General features: G+C 32.9%; 1 protein-coding gene across 2 annotated transcripts; it reads left to right on the plus strand.

Annotated features, from left to right (window-relative positions):
• Positions 1-968: 968 nt before the first annotated feature.
• LOC119080639 (probable serine/threonine-protein kinase samkC) lies at positions 969-16,702 on the plus strand. Of its 2 annotated transcripts, none has more exons than XM_037189052.1 (5): positions 969-1,121; positions 3,902-4,136; positions 11,850-12,043; positions 12,527-12,983; positions 16,197-16,632. In XM_037189052.1, the coding sequence occupies exons 2-5, from the start codon at positions 4,116-4,118 to the stop codon at positions 16,290-16,292; spliced, it is 768 nt and encodes a 255-aa protein (XP_037044947.1). In that variant the 5' UTR covers positions 969-1,121; positions 3,902-4,115; the 3' UTR covers positions 16,293-16,632. The 2 variants fall into 2 exon arrangements, with proteins under 2 accessions (XP_037044947.1, XP_037044948.1); XM_037189053.1 differs by having other exon boundaries at positions 1,041-1,227; positions 16,197-16,702.
• The last annotated feature ends 1,107 nt before the right edge of the window (positions 16,703-17,809 follow it).

Below are 17,809 nucleotides of genomic sequence, written 5' to 3' on the forward strand. Positions count from 1 at the left end.
ATTGCGTCATCCGTGTGTCATATTTTACATGTTCGAAATTAATTCGCTGTCTTTTTACCCAAGGAAGTCAACGTTTACTCGCCATGAGACAATTTTGATATTTTTTGTCCTTGGAAAGCCATCGCATAATCAACATTTAAAATTTTTAGTAACTCTTCAGCTTAACTTTACATTCGACCTGGATGATTCGGTGTAGTGAGCTTTATCTGCTTCGTGTAATTTTTCTTCTTCTTACGAATATCATGAACATAAAATCTTCGTTGTTAAGTCATTCGAAATTAATCAAAACTTACCAACTGCGCAAAACAATTAACCATAAATTATAAGATCTTCTTTAATATCAAAAAATTTAAAGCAAAAAAAATGAAAAGATTGGAATCTACTTAACTTTACAAAGGCGAAAAAAAACCGCACGAATAAATTGACGATTCATAAATTATTAAATATTTTTTATTGTGTGGTTTCTAGGAGGATGGAGTGATTGACAACATAGGAAAAAAAGAATAAATGTTGCTGGTGTTGGCAGTCAGGCTTATCGTAATATCATATGAACCATTAACATCATACATCGAAGACACATACGAAGAAAAACAATTTGAAAATGTTTAGGAGAATTAAGTCTCTTCAAAACAGAATTACATAATTCTCAGATTTCCGTTTCTTCTCACTTATATTGCAATAATTCATCTCATACTATAGTCATCTAACACACTATAATCTGCTCATATTGCAATTTACCTGATAATATACCAACAACAGTTCCAATCCTCAGCATTTTGTATTCAAAGAGAGTGTTACGAGAAATCTTTTAGCTTTGCCTTTTAATGTATAAATTCAATATTCATTTGAATATACATGATGACTTTGCTCTCTTCATTTACCAACAATTTACCGCACTCTTCGCGGTGATGAGAGTAAAACACTGGCAAAATGTTGAAGAAAATTCAGTTGTAGAATCTTTAGTTATGAATCTTCAAAAAAAAAGTTACATTGAGTCGTTCGGTTAACATAGTGTAATCATCGTACGATTCGTTTAGTTTTGCTGTTGTCGTCAGCGCGTTTGTCACGCAACCGATTTCAGTCGCGTTATATTACACACTGGGAATTCATCAATCCGTCGTGTAAAAAAATATTTCTTTTTTTAAACTTTACTTACAATTTGAATGTATTACAATACGATGTGATGTTTCACTTCGGAATTGTGTGATTTGAGCAAATAATTAAGAAGTTATCTAATTTATGAATATATTGTGATGATTATACCAAAAATGAAATAATGAGTGTATCGAATCGGATCGACAACAATAATAATTACGGCGACGAGACGACGGTTTTTAATTTTCTGGACTGAGTTTCTACATTGGTCTTGAATACATTAGTTGGATGTTATAGATAACAAAATTTGTATATAGACCTACTGAAGGTGCGTGCCATTTACTTGGGCTGTTTGTATAAATTCAGCAGAAAATGATGAGTTACTGACTCTATCGTCAGGAAAAAGTGAAAGCCTTAGTATTTCTGACACTATGTTATTCTGTTAACATCATCGACAAGCTTTGAATGAGATCTTACATCATTTAAAAAAGAATGTTTAAAAAAATGAAGTAAAAGATTTGAAGTCAATCGTCTAAAAATACTTCGATCAAATGCTGTAATAGGTCTGATAGTAAAATTGTTTATGGCAAGCAGTCAGTGGATGGTTAAACTGAGGCTGGTAAATTTCAAATTGGTAAGGCCTTTGATAGAAATTTCCTGGAACACATTTCCATCGTGAATACTGGATCACCCTCTAGTAATTGAAGCTTTATGAAATACTAAGTCTCAACAAATCTAATTTTCCTAAAAACAATAAGCTCACATATCTTCCAATTATAAGTGAATTCATCGTAAATGGTCAATTGTCATAATTTAATGACACCTAAGCCTGTTCAACCAAAAGTATAAAATTCATGAGTTCAAGTTCAAGTTCATTACAAAGTACAGTGTTCGTTAATACAACGAAAAATATCAGCAAAATGAACAAATTTTGTTTTGAACTCACCTTGTGTTTTTACTTTTAATTGCGCTGCATAATATAAAAGCTGATCCATAAATTGATATTTTTATTTTGTATCGTTGTAAATATTCAGTTTAGCTCAGTTTAACAAACATTATACGGTCAGGTTGTTATAAAATATGAGCAACAGTTTTTAATGACATCAATAATTAGAGGTTATTCGATCGATTTGATAAACATATCGCTTACCTTGTTTCGATGTCGTTTTTTTCTTGTACGTCTAAGCGCATTCTGGTTGAAAGAATCAATAAAACTTACTGGGAATGAAGGTACATTGAGTGTGTGTTTAACCCATCATTTATTCGTTTTGCATAAGTTCACATCACGCTTCGAGAATATTTAAAAAAAATGGAGATAATCTTCGGACCTTGGTTCCAAGCACACAGGGACTATTTTTGGGAAAACTTTTTCCCACATTTTTTAAAAAAAATTTTTTAATGAATCGAATGATTTTATTTAAATATGCGAAATTGTCCTTTTCCCTCGAAATTTCACAAAAATATTTTATTAACTTATTATTATGGAAACATTTAGGAGAAATTGAAAAATATCGAAAAATGTCATCTTAAAAACAGTCCCTGCTAGCCCAACGTATCAAAAATTGCTCAATGAATTCGTATAAACGAACAACTTGGAGCATACCCTTCGCAATACGAAAGATTTCATCGCTATGACCAAGACACTAACCTTATTCGCTGTTTTTTTTACACCGTACGCTACTTATGCTACACTTGTCCTTCAATCTATCTTTGGATCTTCATTTACTACTTCGATTTCCAACATTTCGTGCACATGAGTCACAACAAACCCGATGAAGGTGAAATGAAGATTCGAGCTGAACTGATGCGAAACCTATGTGTCAATAGGTCGTAGTTGTTTTTTTTATCTTCGTCAGCTTTCGTTTCTACTGAATTTGACTTACGTCAAGTTTTTAGGAGATTCCGTAAACTTTTTCTTGAAAGGTAATTTTTTGATCTATCGAAAGGATCTCGAGTTAATTTGTTGCGATGGAGCATTTGGTCCATAATAACTTTACTCTAGATCTAACTTTCCTATACCTGTGTCTGATTGGCAAAGAAGTGATCGTTTCGTCTTCAGACTGGTGCGCCGAAGTACCTAAAAACTATCTAAAACTATACACCGCACATAATTTAATTGTTGGTCACATTACGTGAGAAACAAGTTCTTTCGAATGCAATGAATGTGGCTTTGAACGGTTTTGATAGATCGGTTATTGTATATGAATGAATGACTTACAGCAAAATCTTCAAATATTTTTTTTGTTCGAGTAACCATAAGCTGTTTGAATACAATCTGATTAAGAAACACTCAAGTTGGATAACACGTACACTTTTTATTATTTTTTGAAGATAATCATAATATTCATCATAATATTAACATGCCAGTTAATGTTTGTGGTTCACGAGATTTGTTTTTTTTTAGTTGGGAAAAAAAATTGAATGAGCAAGCAATTCACAAATAGTTATAATTAGATATGATTATGAATTGATCAAGTGATTAATAAAATTGAATAGATGAGGGCATAATACACATTTATGTGAATTAATAGTAAACTATAATAAAAGTGTCAACGTTTATTTAGAATTTACCAAATGTACATAATATATTTCACTGGTCCAAACAACTGTCGTTGGACATTTTCTTTATAATTCGCTAACGTCGCACGCCTCTTTCTCTATTTTGAAAAATCCACCGAAGTCAACATTAAATGTAACGACATAAGCATCGATTCCGATACACTCATATTTCAACACCGAATTGTTCATAAACTAGACAAAATGAAGAATTTGTAATTAACCGGAGAAAACGTTTTCTATTTTAAAGCACGTTGAAAGCGATCAACTATTGAAAGGATTAATAACAACATCTGTAAACTAAATGACTGTAAAAACAATAGTTTAGTGAACCATATAAATAGGTTAAGTGAACATAATAAATCAAACAACAATATTATTTGAGAAAAAGAAGAATCTTTTGGATAATTTTCTGCAATCAATCGCAATAAATTTAAAGTGGACATTACGATATTTTAGCGAAAATGATTTGTCAGTCATCAGCGGTAAGTGATACTTTTATTTATAATATTAAATTACAATTGTTCGGTTACCAATACAGTAAATGCCAACCAAATTTGTACCGAAGTTTACTTCAGCTGCTGTTTTACCCGATGGTCAAGCAAACAAATTTCTTACACAGGTTTCGTAGCTGATGCTAAAACATCTGAAGCAAACTGACACAGTTTCGGTTGACATTAACCTCTAAGAACTCTTCAACATATAAATACTCAGTTCGTCGAAGTTGAAAATATATGTAGATTTTGTGCTGAGATAAGAATGAGCCCGAGTCTTGCATTAAACGCCAAATGCTACCAATTTAGAGTTTACTGAAACTTCATCATTTCTTCGATCATCTTTGCTGTTGCAGTATAAATATGATATCTTTATTGTTCATGCCACTTATGAAATGATGATCTAAAATAAGAAACCGTTCAATTCCTGGAAACTGTCCTCAAGTCTCATATTATGTGATTCTCTTACAGCAATCAATTTTTTATCGAAGACATCTTCATTTTTTTTTTTAATTGTGCGAAGACAACGCAGGTGTGTGGCTGATATCTGATATGTTCAAAAGGCTTGGTACAAGTCAAATTCACATCACGTAAAACAAACTCAATCGCCGCGTTGAGACCTAGACAATAGATCGAAAGTACTAGCTTCTCGTTGTTTATATCGGCGCTACATGAGTCAACTAAGTCTTCATTTGGGTCAAATTCATGTTGACTTGTCATATCGTTAAATTGATCCTGAACTGAAGACTTCAAGTTGACCTGTGTAGTGCTTAACTTACAACGTCTTTAAATCATATGTTCTTTAAGGGAACGCAGAAAAAACAACTGGAAGTACCAACAGAACGCATTAAAGACATAAAGCGAATGAATATTCGTTCATGAATCGATATATTGCTCGTAATCATGGAGTTTTTGTGTTTATTTGTGCTGTAACCAAATGTAAATATTTTTTTTTGTTTAGATAATAATGTTCGTTTTCTTTGAAAAATCAATAAAATATCATTAAAACAAGCCAAAATATTTAAATTGTGATAAGTAAACATAAAACTTGATAATTACGTTATAGTAAACAATCGACGGACAACTTACGCTGAGTATTTGCTGTGTAGCGTTTGATACAAATCTTTTGTTTCATTTCAACATACATTCTACCATATATGTGAACACAATTCAAAGTTCGTCGCTTATTTTTGTCTTTATTGTTGATATATTATACGACTAGCCGTTTGCTTCTTGTTGCTAATAATAGATTAACTAATATGGGAGGCAAAGAAACAATCTCAAATTACGTCGATCGTTTTTTGCATTTAATCGAAAATAGTATGATTTGCGGTCCTCATAAGTTGCACTTCGCTGCGCATATTAGTGCTTCAGTACTGAGTAAATTCAAGGTTAAGCAGGCAATCAGGTCAATTTCAGGTTACACCTAAACTTAACCTATTGCTAGTCTTAAGCGATGGTGAAAATAGGTTCAGTGTTTCCATTGGCACTAGTAATAGAACGAAGGTGTGGTGGATTTTTCAAACGTTCTCTCAATAACTGAAACTTTTTTCTTCACTTTTCTTCACTTTCATCACGCCCGCATCAGTACGAAATACCCTGATTATTGTGCAAGAAATAATAATTGTTTTCTGTATATCAATGAGACTACGTGCTTAAAAAATCATTTGTTTAATGGCGTGAATAGTCATTGCGCTTTAAACTGATGCTTAATACTTAATGAACCCCGTAATGTACTCCAAATAATCAATTTTTCTGCCTATTACATTGAAAAAACCAATCACAAAATCAATCAAATTGTCAATAAATTTTAATGAAATAAATAAATAAACTTTGATCGATCCATTAAATGGAAACGAATTGCCATAAACGTAATAATGTTTCGAGCAACACAAAATTGTAGGTAATAGTGCAAAGTGACGCATAGAACCATTTTCATTTTTTTTTTCTTGCTAAAATAAAATATAAAAAAAGAAGCGGCGAGTCGTGACAGAAAAACAATCTTGTTTCTGAATGAATGTTAAAAGAGTGTAATATGAAGAATTGAAGATAGCGATGGATTGTGAAGTAGATGATACACTTCAGCTGTAATTTTAACGTAAAATTTAAACGAGATTGTTCATTAGACCTTGAATCTTGCTTTAATTTCCATGTAAATGATTGTTACGCGAATAAATAAAATAAATATTGCCAATGTGCTCTGTTCTCTTGTATACCCAGAGTATACACAAGCGCGCGAGTTGTTTGGAAAACAACATGATAAAAAAAACTACATTCATTTACTTTTAAAATGTACATTTCAAAATCCGACATTGCCTAAAAAAAGCAAGAGTTAAGCGAAACAATTGTTGAATCTATAAAATTGATCTTCTTAATAAATTCTCATGAATTTTTACACATTTTCAATTATTTTTTTTCTCCATATTTATAACCACAAACCATTTGGAATATGGATGATAAAATGATGAAACCGTGCACAAAATTATTTAATTTTAAATTATGAATCCATTCGAATTTTAAGACCAATTATGAGACCACCTAAAGGTATTTGTTTTGAAACTACATACTGTATCTACGATCATCGTCTTGTAACGTGCATTAGCTGATATACAGTGACTAACATTCTAAAACCGGCCACTGTATGGCAATTACTTAACTTTTTTTTTACATTTTTTGTCGTCCTTAAAAATGTCAGTAAAATCGACTTTCATAAACAGCTTTGTCATCTGTTAACAATAGTTGAAGCGACGAAACTAAATTATGACCACTGACCACTGCCTAATTATATAACAGAACGTTAAAACTAATGAAGTAAAAGACTTTGTGTCTATCTGCTAAATAAAAATATTGGTTAATGGAATTATTTTTACGTGTTACGGCATGTTTCATTCTCATTTACATTGCCTAATCACGTAAAGCATTGTACTTACGAGGTTCCAAGTAGTTATTTGACAAGTGGGGAATACAGCTCTCCCCTTCGGGTCGGGCTGTAACACCCCACTTATCAAATACACAACTTGGAACCTCGGAAGTAATATACTATTAACGCTCAACGAAAACTAATAATGTTCGATTCACCATCCATAATAATATTTCAACTGCAGCAACTTGCTGGCAGCAAGAGTTTAGCCTAAAAACGCCTTTTCAACTTAATTTAGTGATAATTGATTACATGTTGACAAAATATACCAACTGTTGCAGATTTATCAAAATTTAGCAAAACTAACAGAAATTAACTGAAATCTACCAAAATTCACCGTTGCAAGAGACCTAAGAAAATTCATTCTATTTAAGTCCCTGATGAAGGAAACTGTTTGTTCCCGAGAAAGCTCGAAACACTAAAATAATTTTCAATAAGTACTGAACCACGTAATCTACTTGCAAACAAAATTGACCAAAATCCGTCGACTCGAAATTTAATTATTTAATTATTTTTCAGTTGACAGTTGTCGTTATACGATTTATATTTGATTCACCGGATATACGCATATATTCTTGATTATACTCGAGTATAAGTTCGCATCTGTGAACGATCCCTAGAAGCTTTTCGGTAAATTTCATTAATTTTTGATTTTAAGTAAGTGGTTTCAGCAATTCCAGCTTCGGGCCGAAAATGAGGGAAATTTTTGATTTTTTCTCGAGTTTTCGGCCCTTTGCATGAAAACTCACATTTGTACCTGCTTTGCACGATTGATTTTAGGCACTGTCGCTTGTAAGCGGCCTACAACTCGCGAAATTGCCTAAAATCAATCGTCCAAATCAGGTACACAAATGACTATTTCAATCTCGTTCCCAATATTAAAAAGGTGTGATGCGTTGACTTTCGCATCATTTTTGTAAGCAAAAGCTGTCAAAGTCCACCCAGATCATTTCATAAGCTTAAACTATTGGTGCCGTTTTTGAGAAGTTTGGAAGGGATTGTAAACAAATAAAGACAAGACTTACGCTGTTATATTGAGCTTTGAAAGTTAGTGAATATCACTATCTCTCATGTCTCAGGACGTCATTTTTGAACGTCCCCTAATTGATAATAATTTTATTTCTTAGTCTGCAAAACAATTTTATCATTTTGACTAGCTATTTCGAAGACTAATAGCAAAATCTGCACATTATCGTTGTTAAAATTAATGGCAATTTCCGATTTGAAATTTGTTGTTGATTATAATTTATAATTTTGTTTTTTAAACAATTGCATCGGCGTTTCAGTTGCTATAATACGATTTATTCAAATATTTCATTTGAAATTGCAAAACTGCAGTCTAAACATCTGCGAGCAACAATTTATTGTAATATTTTCTAATAAGATTTTTAATTAATATTATTCGCTGATAAGTTTTTTCTGAATGAATATCAATAAATTAACCTCAAGTAGGTCATTATCGAGGCCAATAACAGAAACGCCAGATGTGACTTGTTATTTCCTTATTTTAAGAAAATAATTGCAGAGATTTTTTAAGGTAAACTCAAAGGACACCATTTCTGGTCTTGCAGTGTCAAGTCAAGTCAAGTTTGTTTTCATTAAAAGTAAATTTTAGCAAATTAATTTTATGATTAGGTTGAAAAATCGAAGCTCAATGAAGCTGGACGCAGACATTTACATGTCATTTATGTAAAATTGAATAAATGTAGGCAATTACCGTAAAAGGAAGTCGTATAATGTAATTCAGGGTGTTTAAATCGAATGTCAACTTTCTATCTGTGCTTTAATTTTTTGCAATTAATTCTTGTCAGGAAAAAATTGATTTGCTAACAAAAATGCAGAAACAGAGTGTCTTAGTTATTCTTTTCGATAAAAAATATTGAGAGAGAAAAAGACCAACAAGAAACATAATTTGTATTACACGTAACCAATGTTGTCCATTGCAAAACAAAAACTTTCTGCTTCGCCATGAATTCATAAGTATCCCAATGGGAAAAAAGTAAAGTGCAACACTCGAGTCAACAGTCAACACTTTTAACAGAAAGCATTAATATCTCACAGTAAAAACCTATTTGACCATTCTGATCGGGTTACGTTTTCCATTAATTTCTGAATGTAAATGACGAGCAGAAAATTATGTTGCAGCAGAATTTACAATTTTTTTTCCTTCTCACTGAAAACGTTAAGCAACGGAACGGATAGTTTAAATATGACGAAGTCAATAAGGTTAACTACCAGCACATTTGTTAAGTAAATTGGGTATAATATTTTGACATTATTATAATTGAAATTAATTTACAGCAAACGAGAGTGAATTTACACGACGCGTGATTGCATCATTTTAAAAGCGCACAATATTTGGCAGGAGAATTTCATTAATCGTGCCTTACTTCCATAAAATGTAGATTTACTATAATGTGTGCATCAGTTCAACGAATAAAAAAAATATCAGAATAGGTTCACGTTGTTGTTCGCACAACCAAATAATGGCTTTAAGCATAAGATGATGGAAATGATTTTTTAATGTACATTTTCACTTCATAAAATTATTTTAAATAAATTTAGCGATGAGATCGTGAGAATAATTTTTTTTGGCTTTTAAGTTCATCGAATAGCAACTATTATATTGTTGTTCAGATTACGATAATAATCTCATAATTTCGAGCGCTGAATCATTTTTTTTGCGGAGAGTCATTCTTGACTGAAAAGAGCGACAGTCATCTGGAGAGTTAATCAACATTTGGAGGTTAGGGGCCGTCCATAAAGGACGTCCGCACTATAGGGGTGAGGGGGGGTTCGCCAAAGTGTGACCGCCATACATGTGTGTAGTGCAAAAGTGCGAACAAGGGGGAGGGAGGGTCTAAAATTCCAGAAAAATCGCGGACGTCCTTTATGGACGGCCCCTACCACAAATTTTAAGCAACCTGCAGATGTGCAGTTTCATGATAATCTACCTCTCAGTGGTTGTGAAACGTGAAAGGCGACTCGGTTGAACAGTTGTTCCAGACGCATCTTGAGAACCTTTTAGCTGAACGTTAGCTCGAATGAAAATGAATTGGATCAGACAAATACTCAAAGCAGGCCCAGCTACAATGTGGTAAAGGCCTCGAGTGACAATCTAAGTATCTAGTGACAAAATATTTATTTTCCTAACTAGTGTTGAAATACAGCGAGTTTATCTCCTGATTTTCCACGTCATTTAAGAAAAACGCTGTGCCTAACTTTTTTTTAGCGAATTCGATTCCAGCAGTCCCCACCGGCTAGACTTGGAAACCTCTCATTCGCTAAATAAACCTTTTAGAATTCATTAGGAAAATTACTGTCATATACCTCATTTCACAAATAAATACAATCATTAAAGAAAAGCTTGTGCAGAATCAGTAACAGCTGAACATCTCCAGTTTGTCGACAAAGACAATACCTTTGTAAAGAAAACAATTCAAAGACAAGCTACATACAGTGCATACATACGTTAAGGTCATCTATGTGCGCACATAACACGTATGACTTCGTTGTTTAGAATGTGTTTTGATTGCGTATTATAAAAGTAGAGTGTGCTTGATCAGCTGGTGAAGTTCAGTTGTTGCTGATCCTGCAAAAGCTTTACGTTTAATAATTGTTTTATTCCACAGAGTCATAAATACATTTTTAGGCAATAAAGGCTGTATTTATCACAGAGGTGCGCACAACATTTTTCTCAATAAAGCAATGAAAATTTTCGTCACTGAGTTGAGAAAACATTCTTATACAACTCATAGTGATAAATGCTTTTTTAGACACACAATATATACGTATACTGTGACCCTCGGCCTAAGGCTACGAAGTTCAAGTTCAGATACATATTCACACACACACTCAAATTCGTGCAATCATGACTCATTTACTTGAGCTATTAATACCTTAATTAAATCAATTGCCACGATGACCTTCGAATCACATCCACAAGAAGCATTGGTACATTATCATTATCAGCTCACTATCACCTTATACACCAGCAATTCTCCAGTAATTTTCTTATTACAGAGCAGACTAAAAATCTAATCACTTACGCCAAATGAGTCGTACGTTCTATTAAGATATCAATGTAGATATTTTATTGCACACAGAAACCAAAGTGTTGTTACCATCGTATGCAATGCATTTATGTAATTGCGATTACATCGCAGGATTACATTTTACATTTGAAGGTGCGAATATAGCCACACAAGCCAGACAAATAATAACACTAAATCACCCAATGAATGATAATTGATTTCAGTTAAATGTTTTCGGTTTTAATTTTATTATTTTGTGAGGAATGAAAATGTTGTTTTTGTTTATTACCTAGCGAATTGCTAAATTGAAATCAAATTGTTAATAAGAAATAACATGCTCAATGCTCATGGAATCGTGGGTGAGAGATGGTGTATACATTTCGATTACTGTGCACAAACAGATATAACTATAGAGCAGCTAAATTTATGCGCAAATTAATTTTTACATTCTCTTTTCTCGTTGTATTTTTGAAGATTTTAATGTTTTGTTATGTCAGACTCTTCTCGGACATGATTGTTCAATTAATCATTCGGTTTAGATGGATGAGCCATGTTTTACATGTTCAACGGTTCAATTAAATTTCGAAGACGGTCGAAGTATTTTGCGTGCATGATTAATTATATTTCATTGTTTGTTTTATTGAGAAGAGTTCTTAATTATGGGAACTTATTGTTTATTAAAGCCGCTCAGTATGATATAGCAATGCTTTCCTCGTAATTAACTTTTCTTTTTTCTTCTTTTCATTCCAGTGCCAATTAGTTACCTTAGTCATAGTCACATATTTATCCAGCACAGTAGCTATAAGAGTAGATTGGAATACAAATACTGGTCCGATAATACCGCCAACATCAACATTACCACCAGTACCAAAACCACCATTCCGAGAACCAGCACCTGTGTGGGAAGATCAATCGCATGATATTCCTAATCCAAACACATACAAGTGAGTATTTTGTTATCATCACACTCAAAAACTAAGAGCTTTCTTCTCTGTCTCTTACTGAAATTCAAAGACAATTCAAAAATTTAACAAGAAATTTCCCAAAGACTTGAGGGGAAATTTAAAGACTTTAAGTTATTTTAACATTCTAGGCATTAAATTTTATGTGCTCCAGCCCGCTTTATCCGAGGCGAGGCCGAAACACACGAATTTTTTACTTTTATCTTGAGTTTTGTAATGGCCTATATGTATATGTTAGGAATGCCGTCGAAGTCGAACGCTCATGAAAAGAACGATTTTCGACCCGCAAACATAAAAAATAAATTAAACTCTTACAATTGCCAAAATAACAAATTTACCTGCATACCTGTTGAACAAGTTTTGAGTATCAGTCGTTGCAGCCTAAACCCAGAAATATATCTCATCATAACAGAATGTTTGTATCATTTCATAAAGTTTGAGTCATTTTTCTCATATACTTTCCAGATATGTACCGCCACCACCATCCCGGCCCAAGTTGAATAACCCCGAAGATGATAGACAAAGACAATTGCAAAAGGAGCAACAACAACAACAAAATCAACACAAAAACCAATTACATCAGGATCCAACAGCAGCAAGTCCAACTGCAGCAACTTCAACTACAACGACGACCACATTAGCACCAACATACGGAACCATTGTGCATCATCCGAATCAGATTCAAGATGTTAATAAGCCCGTTAGCAGTTTGGCTGTTCAATACATTCCGAACTACGGAAATCAATATGTGGCAGTGGTGCCAACGTATCAAAAAATCGATTACTTGAACGATAACAATGTTTATGATAATTCTGGCAAATACGATAAATACGACAAATATAATGACAAATATTTGGCGAAACTGAGGAAATTCAAGGCGTACGAACAACAAAAAGTGAAATATGTGCCTTATTACCAACCGGTAAGTAAATTTTGTTTTAAAAATCTCTTTCGATGGTAAATAGGATGCGTCACATGGATTGAATATGATAGAAATGTTGTCGTTTGTCCCCTTCGCAGCACTTTCTGTAGCCTATGCCAATACGGCATAGATTTGGTCTTGTGGGGAACTGTTCTGCATGTGGCCTCTCGGTCTTCACTTGGTAGATGGGATTCCACTTGTCTCCCTAATAATTTTTTGAAGTGTTCAAGCACTGATTGAAACAAAATATCCCAAGGAAGACATTTAAAAACCGAAAAATGAAAGACATTAGTTCAACAACGAACTCTCAAGATTGTCTGATTCATAAAATCTTTGTTCATGACCGATAAATTAATTGTAATGCTTATTGAAACGAATAATAATTACGTAACAACATGATACCAGAAATATATTTTTTTGGATGTTGTAAGCTTCTTCGATTAATCTCTTTAACATTTTTTTTGTATACTTACGACGTTATTTATCAATTCATTATGTCAATATACAACCACCTATATGTAACATTCGTGTATACAGACTTTAGAGCTTTAAATCTCTAAAAATATCTTTCAAGCTCAAGTGATTGCAACTGCTGATTTATACCTTTATTTTTCACCAAATCGAGATAAAATCCCTGCATTGTTGATTTCATTGAATGAGGGTTTTAATAATTCATTGTACGAATAAACGCAGTGTGTGTACCGTATGTACATTAATATTAATGATAATGAATATGAGTGATTACAATCTGGCTCGCATATAAATAAAAAAATTATTTTTTGATTATATTCTCAACTCGTTCTCTTGTTTACTCATAAATACCCGCAAAAATTGGAAACTCCTTTGTACGTGTTAGGTTGATGTTTCACTGCAACTATTTACTGATTTTTTATCAGTTGAATTACGTAACTGTTGTCTATCCAAACAAGTATAAAGAAATTGAATTCGGTCGAAAGCTATCATGATTTCCATATATTTCCTCTAACCGTTTTCGCTCCCATTTCACGTAGTTTGAACAAAATTGGAGAAGATTGGAGATTCCATATGTGACGTTACAGTGGTGAATCTTTAAGTGGTATAAACCAAAAATTTATGTTACTACCGCTGAATGGTTGCTAATAATCCTTCAACCACATTTTCCGAACACACAATGATGTGATTAATTTTCGTTGATCTCAACAACATGATAATAGTAATTTTGTTATGATGATTTCATTGTGCCAAATCATACTCATAAAGAAAAAGTAATTTGTTCATTTCAATTCGTGGAGGTCTGGGTTGGGTTTATTTTGATGGCATACACTAAACGATTTTTATTCAACGGACCTGCCGAGACATTAAAATTAAAAGTTTTCAATGAATCGTCATAATTTTATTTTATTCGTAACGAGGCGTAGCAACGAACGATAATATTTTATAGCATTTTCTGATGCAACTCTTTTGCAAATAAGAATAAGTTCCTGCCGTACTGTTCTTTCGTCCAAAAATAATTGCTTCAATTTTAGAGAGAAAATTTTAAGAACAACTGAAAGGCCTACTCAATCTACACGAGCAACCAGTGCATTATCCTAAAGGGCCATGAAGGGGAGCGGGACCCGAAATTCGTAATTTTTCGCGTAACCCATGCAGGTTCTTGAATGTTTCCTTAAAGTTTTCTTAAACTTGAATTGAACTTGAACAATTCTCAGCATTCAATTTTAAAACTGAGTAGGAGGAGGAGGAGCAGGTCTTATGACTCAAAACTTTTTTTTTTTGGTTTTGCTCGACTATCAGACCTAATATTATTCCAAAAACAAAACTTAAAATTTTCCTGTACCCAATGAACTCTGACCGACCGAGTATGTAGCTAAATATTCTGTAAACACTGTGATTGCATTGATTCAGAGTTGCATGGATTGTACTTTGTACACATTACGTCATAAATAATATTTAATAATCTACGACAAATTAATGCCAATTTAGAAACAATCACCGGTATATAATCTCAGTTCAATGCAAAATCATTTCCCGCATCATCGGATGTTTCACCCAGTTAAATGTTGCATATATTTATCGCGTGCATGTGCCCGCATTTTTTTCTTTAACGAGACAATATTAAACTTGTTCCATTTCCATTTCATCTATTATTCATAAGCCATTCGATTATGAGTTATTCAAGAAAATTTCATTCGACACATAGTGCAAAGAAAGCACCATATTTCGCTGAAGTAACAGAGGTTTGGTCAAGAAATTAAACTAATAATCGTATACATGTAAGCACCAGCAATCTCACAAAATTCAATATGAATTCACTAATTTAACGAAAGTCTATGGGTCGGGTCTATGGTATCACATCGTAAAATTCCATACGCTCAATTATATCTATGTCTGGCCAGTAGTTCATAGGATTTTTTGTTTGTTTTTTTCTACTGCATTAAAGCTTTACGAAGAACTATTATCCAAGACATCGAAATATTTTGTTCCTTCCTGCATTCAATTGATAAACTCTGCGCTTTCGTGTCATTAAGCATTTGGATCTAAGCGATAAAAAACCAAACCTATCTGCCTAGCAATGTCTTGTGGCATTTTTGATGTCTATAAAAATAATTGGTCAACGACTTACACTATGCACAATGCTGCACATATTGCCTGTTTATGCGAAACATGTATTATATGGTACTTATGTACGTGGTGTGGTATACATCCTGAGCAATGCATTCAGTGTGCCATAGATACATATAGCTACATAATATACAATTCGTTGACTTGTTGCCGTATATAACGAAGTGCACAAAATGTAACTCGTAATGATTGGACATTAATTATGACACAGTCGTCCCCACATAGTGTTTACAAGAATGTTTTATTGACATGGATTATATCATAGATTTCACTATTTTGTTTGTCATTTTGACCACTTATTGTCAGATGAATACCATGTGGGTCAATTGTTGTCGTATTTCGATTAAATCTGTTAGTTTTTTTTTTTTTTGTTTGAAGCATCGTTTATAGTGCGATGAAACATCTTCGTTTTGAGTGAGATCAGTAATCTTTTACTTCTTTAGTTTAGCCATACTTTTTGCTATATAAGGGAACAAAGCTCATATCTTATTTTTGTCGTTGCTGTCTGTAACAAATAAATAGACATTGCATTAGATCATCGAAAAAAATCCTAAATCAAACGATTTCCAAAGATCAGAAATAACAAAACAATAAAAAAAAACTTTTTCATAGGTATACAACTACATTCCACAAGCGCCGCAATTTTATCAACAACTACCGAGTCTACAGCCACCACCCCAATGGAATCAATACTACAACAGCGCTTAAAAATTTTACCGAGTGAATGCATTTTATGTCACAGAGTCTTTTTTTTTAAATTGAAAATTATTATTCGGATATCTTTTTTTTGTACATTTACCATGACCAAAATTTGAGTTTCATCTTTTGATGCCTTCTCAATTGTATTCGTCCCATATCTGATTCAATGTTTTCCGTAAATGTTCGGTACATGAGTGAATATCTTTCAGGTGACATGAAAAGATGAAATTTAACTTGTGGTCACTGTAAAACATTATTTTGATAAAAAATTTTGTGTGGTCTCAATTCAGTATTAAAAAGGAAATTATAAAAAGAAATCTCATGTACATAAAGTGACAAATATGTTTAAAAGAAATGTAAAAATATCAAAATTGTGATGACAAAAAGAAAATTTGAATAAATAAACACCAAAATTAGATGTACCGTATTTTGTCTATAAGGAAAGTAATTGCCTAATCTACAGGAAGCCACATTAGTTGTCCCAGAAGAAGGACTGGTCACATACGATTGTTCAAAGAGAACTTAATGTTGTCAGTGAACAAGAGAAACGACTACAAGACGGTTTGCAGCAACATATATCACTTTGTAGCGTTCGCCGTCGATTGTCTTGGTGGTTGGTCCAAGGAGGCGCAGACATTCGGTTTCGAGTTAGGAAGAAAATTCAAACTTAGTACAGGTGAGCCAAAGCACCTAGCAGGGTAATAGAGGTTTTTAAACGTCAAATAGAGTAGTATTTTTTTACCAATAATACCATTAGCAGCCTTAATGGTAATTTTGCAATGACATTAAGAAAAAAAGTTATGGAAATATTCGGATACTTCGATTAAAGTACAACTTTATTTTTTTCTATTACCCTGCTGGCTGCTTTGGGTGAGCCGAAATCTTTTTCCTACTTTCGACAAAGGGTGAGCATTGCAATACAAAGAGGGAACTCGGCGAGTGTGTTGGGAACGATACCTTCGGGTTCATCCTTGAATAAAGTTTATTACTTCAGGTAATGGAATAATGTAGAATAATGTTTCATGTATCTCAACGTATAAATTATGTTGGAAGAATAAAAAATGATTCAGTCCAAGAATGTTGTCAAAATGTTACTCGTAATGTAAATTTAACTATACAATGCTCACATTTCTTTTACATTTGCCATGAATATTTCAATAGCATCAAAAATTGACTCTTAGCAGCATTTTTACTTTTCTACGCTATGGCGGATCATGCCAGGAGTCGTTATTGGGAACTTTATCTGAAAAATTTCTAAAAAAAATCGAAAAATTTCGAAAAAAATTTTGACTAAAAAAATTTGGAATTTTTTCAGAATTTTTCAGAACTTTTTAAAATTTCAGAATTAAAATTCTAAATAATAAGCCCTGGATCACGCGCTGACTAATATTTTCCAAATAATGGCAGTTAAAAAACATTACCATAAAGCCAAAACATCGCCTAATCGATCCAATATCGAAAATTAGCCAAATACTCTTTAAACTCTAAAAAAATTGAACAACGTGGACAGCTAGCTAAATTATTTT

The sequence above is a fragment of the Bradysia coprophila genome, unplaced genomic scaffold, assembly GCF_014529535.1.
Source record: "Bradysia coprophila strain Holo2 unplaced genomic scaffold, BU_Bcop_v1 contig_350, whole genome shotgun sequence".
Classification (NCBI taxonomy): domain Eukaryota; kingdom Metazoa; phylum Arthropoda; class Insecta; order Diptera; family Sciaridae; genus Bradysia; species Bradysia coprophila.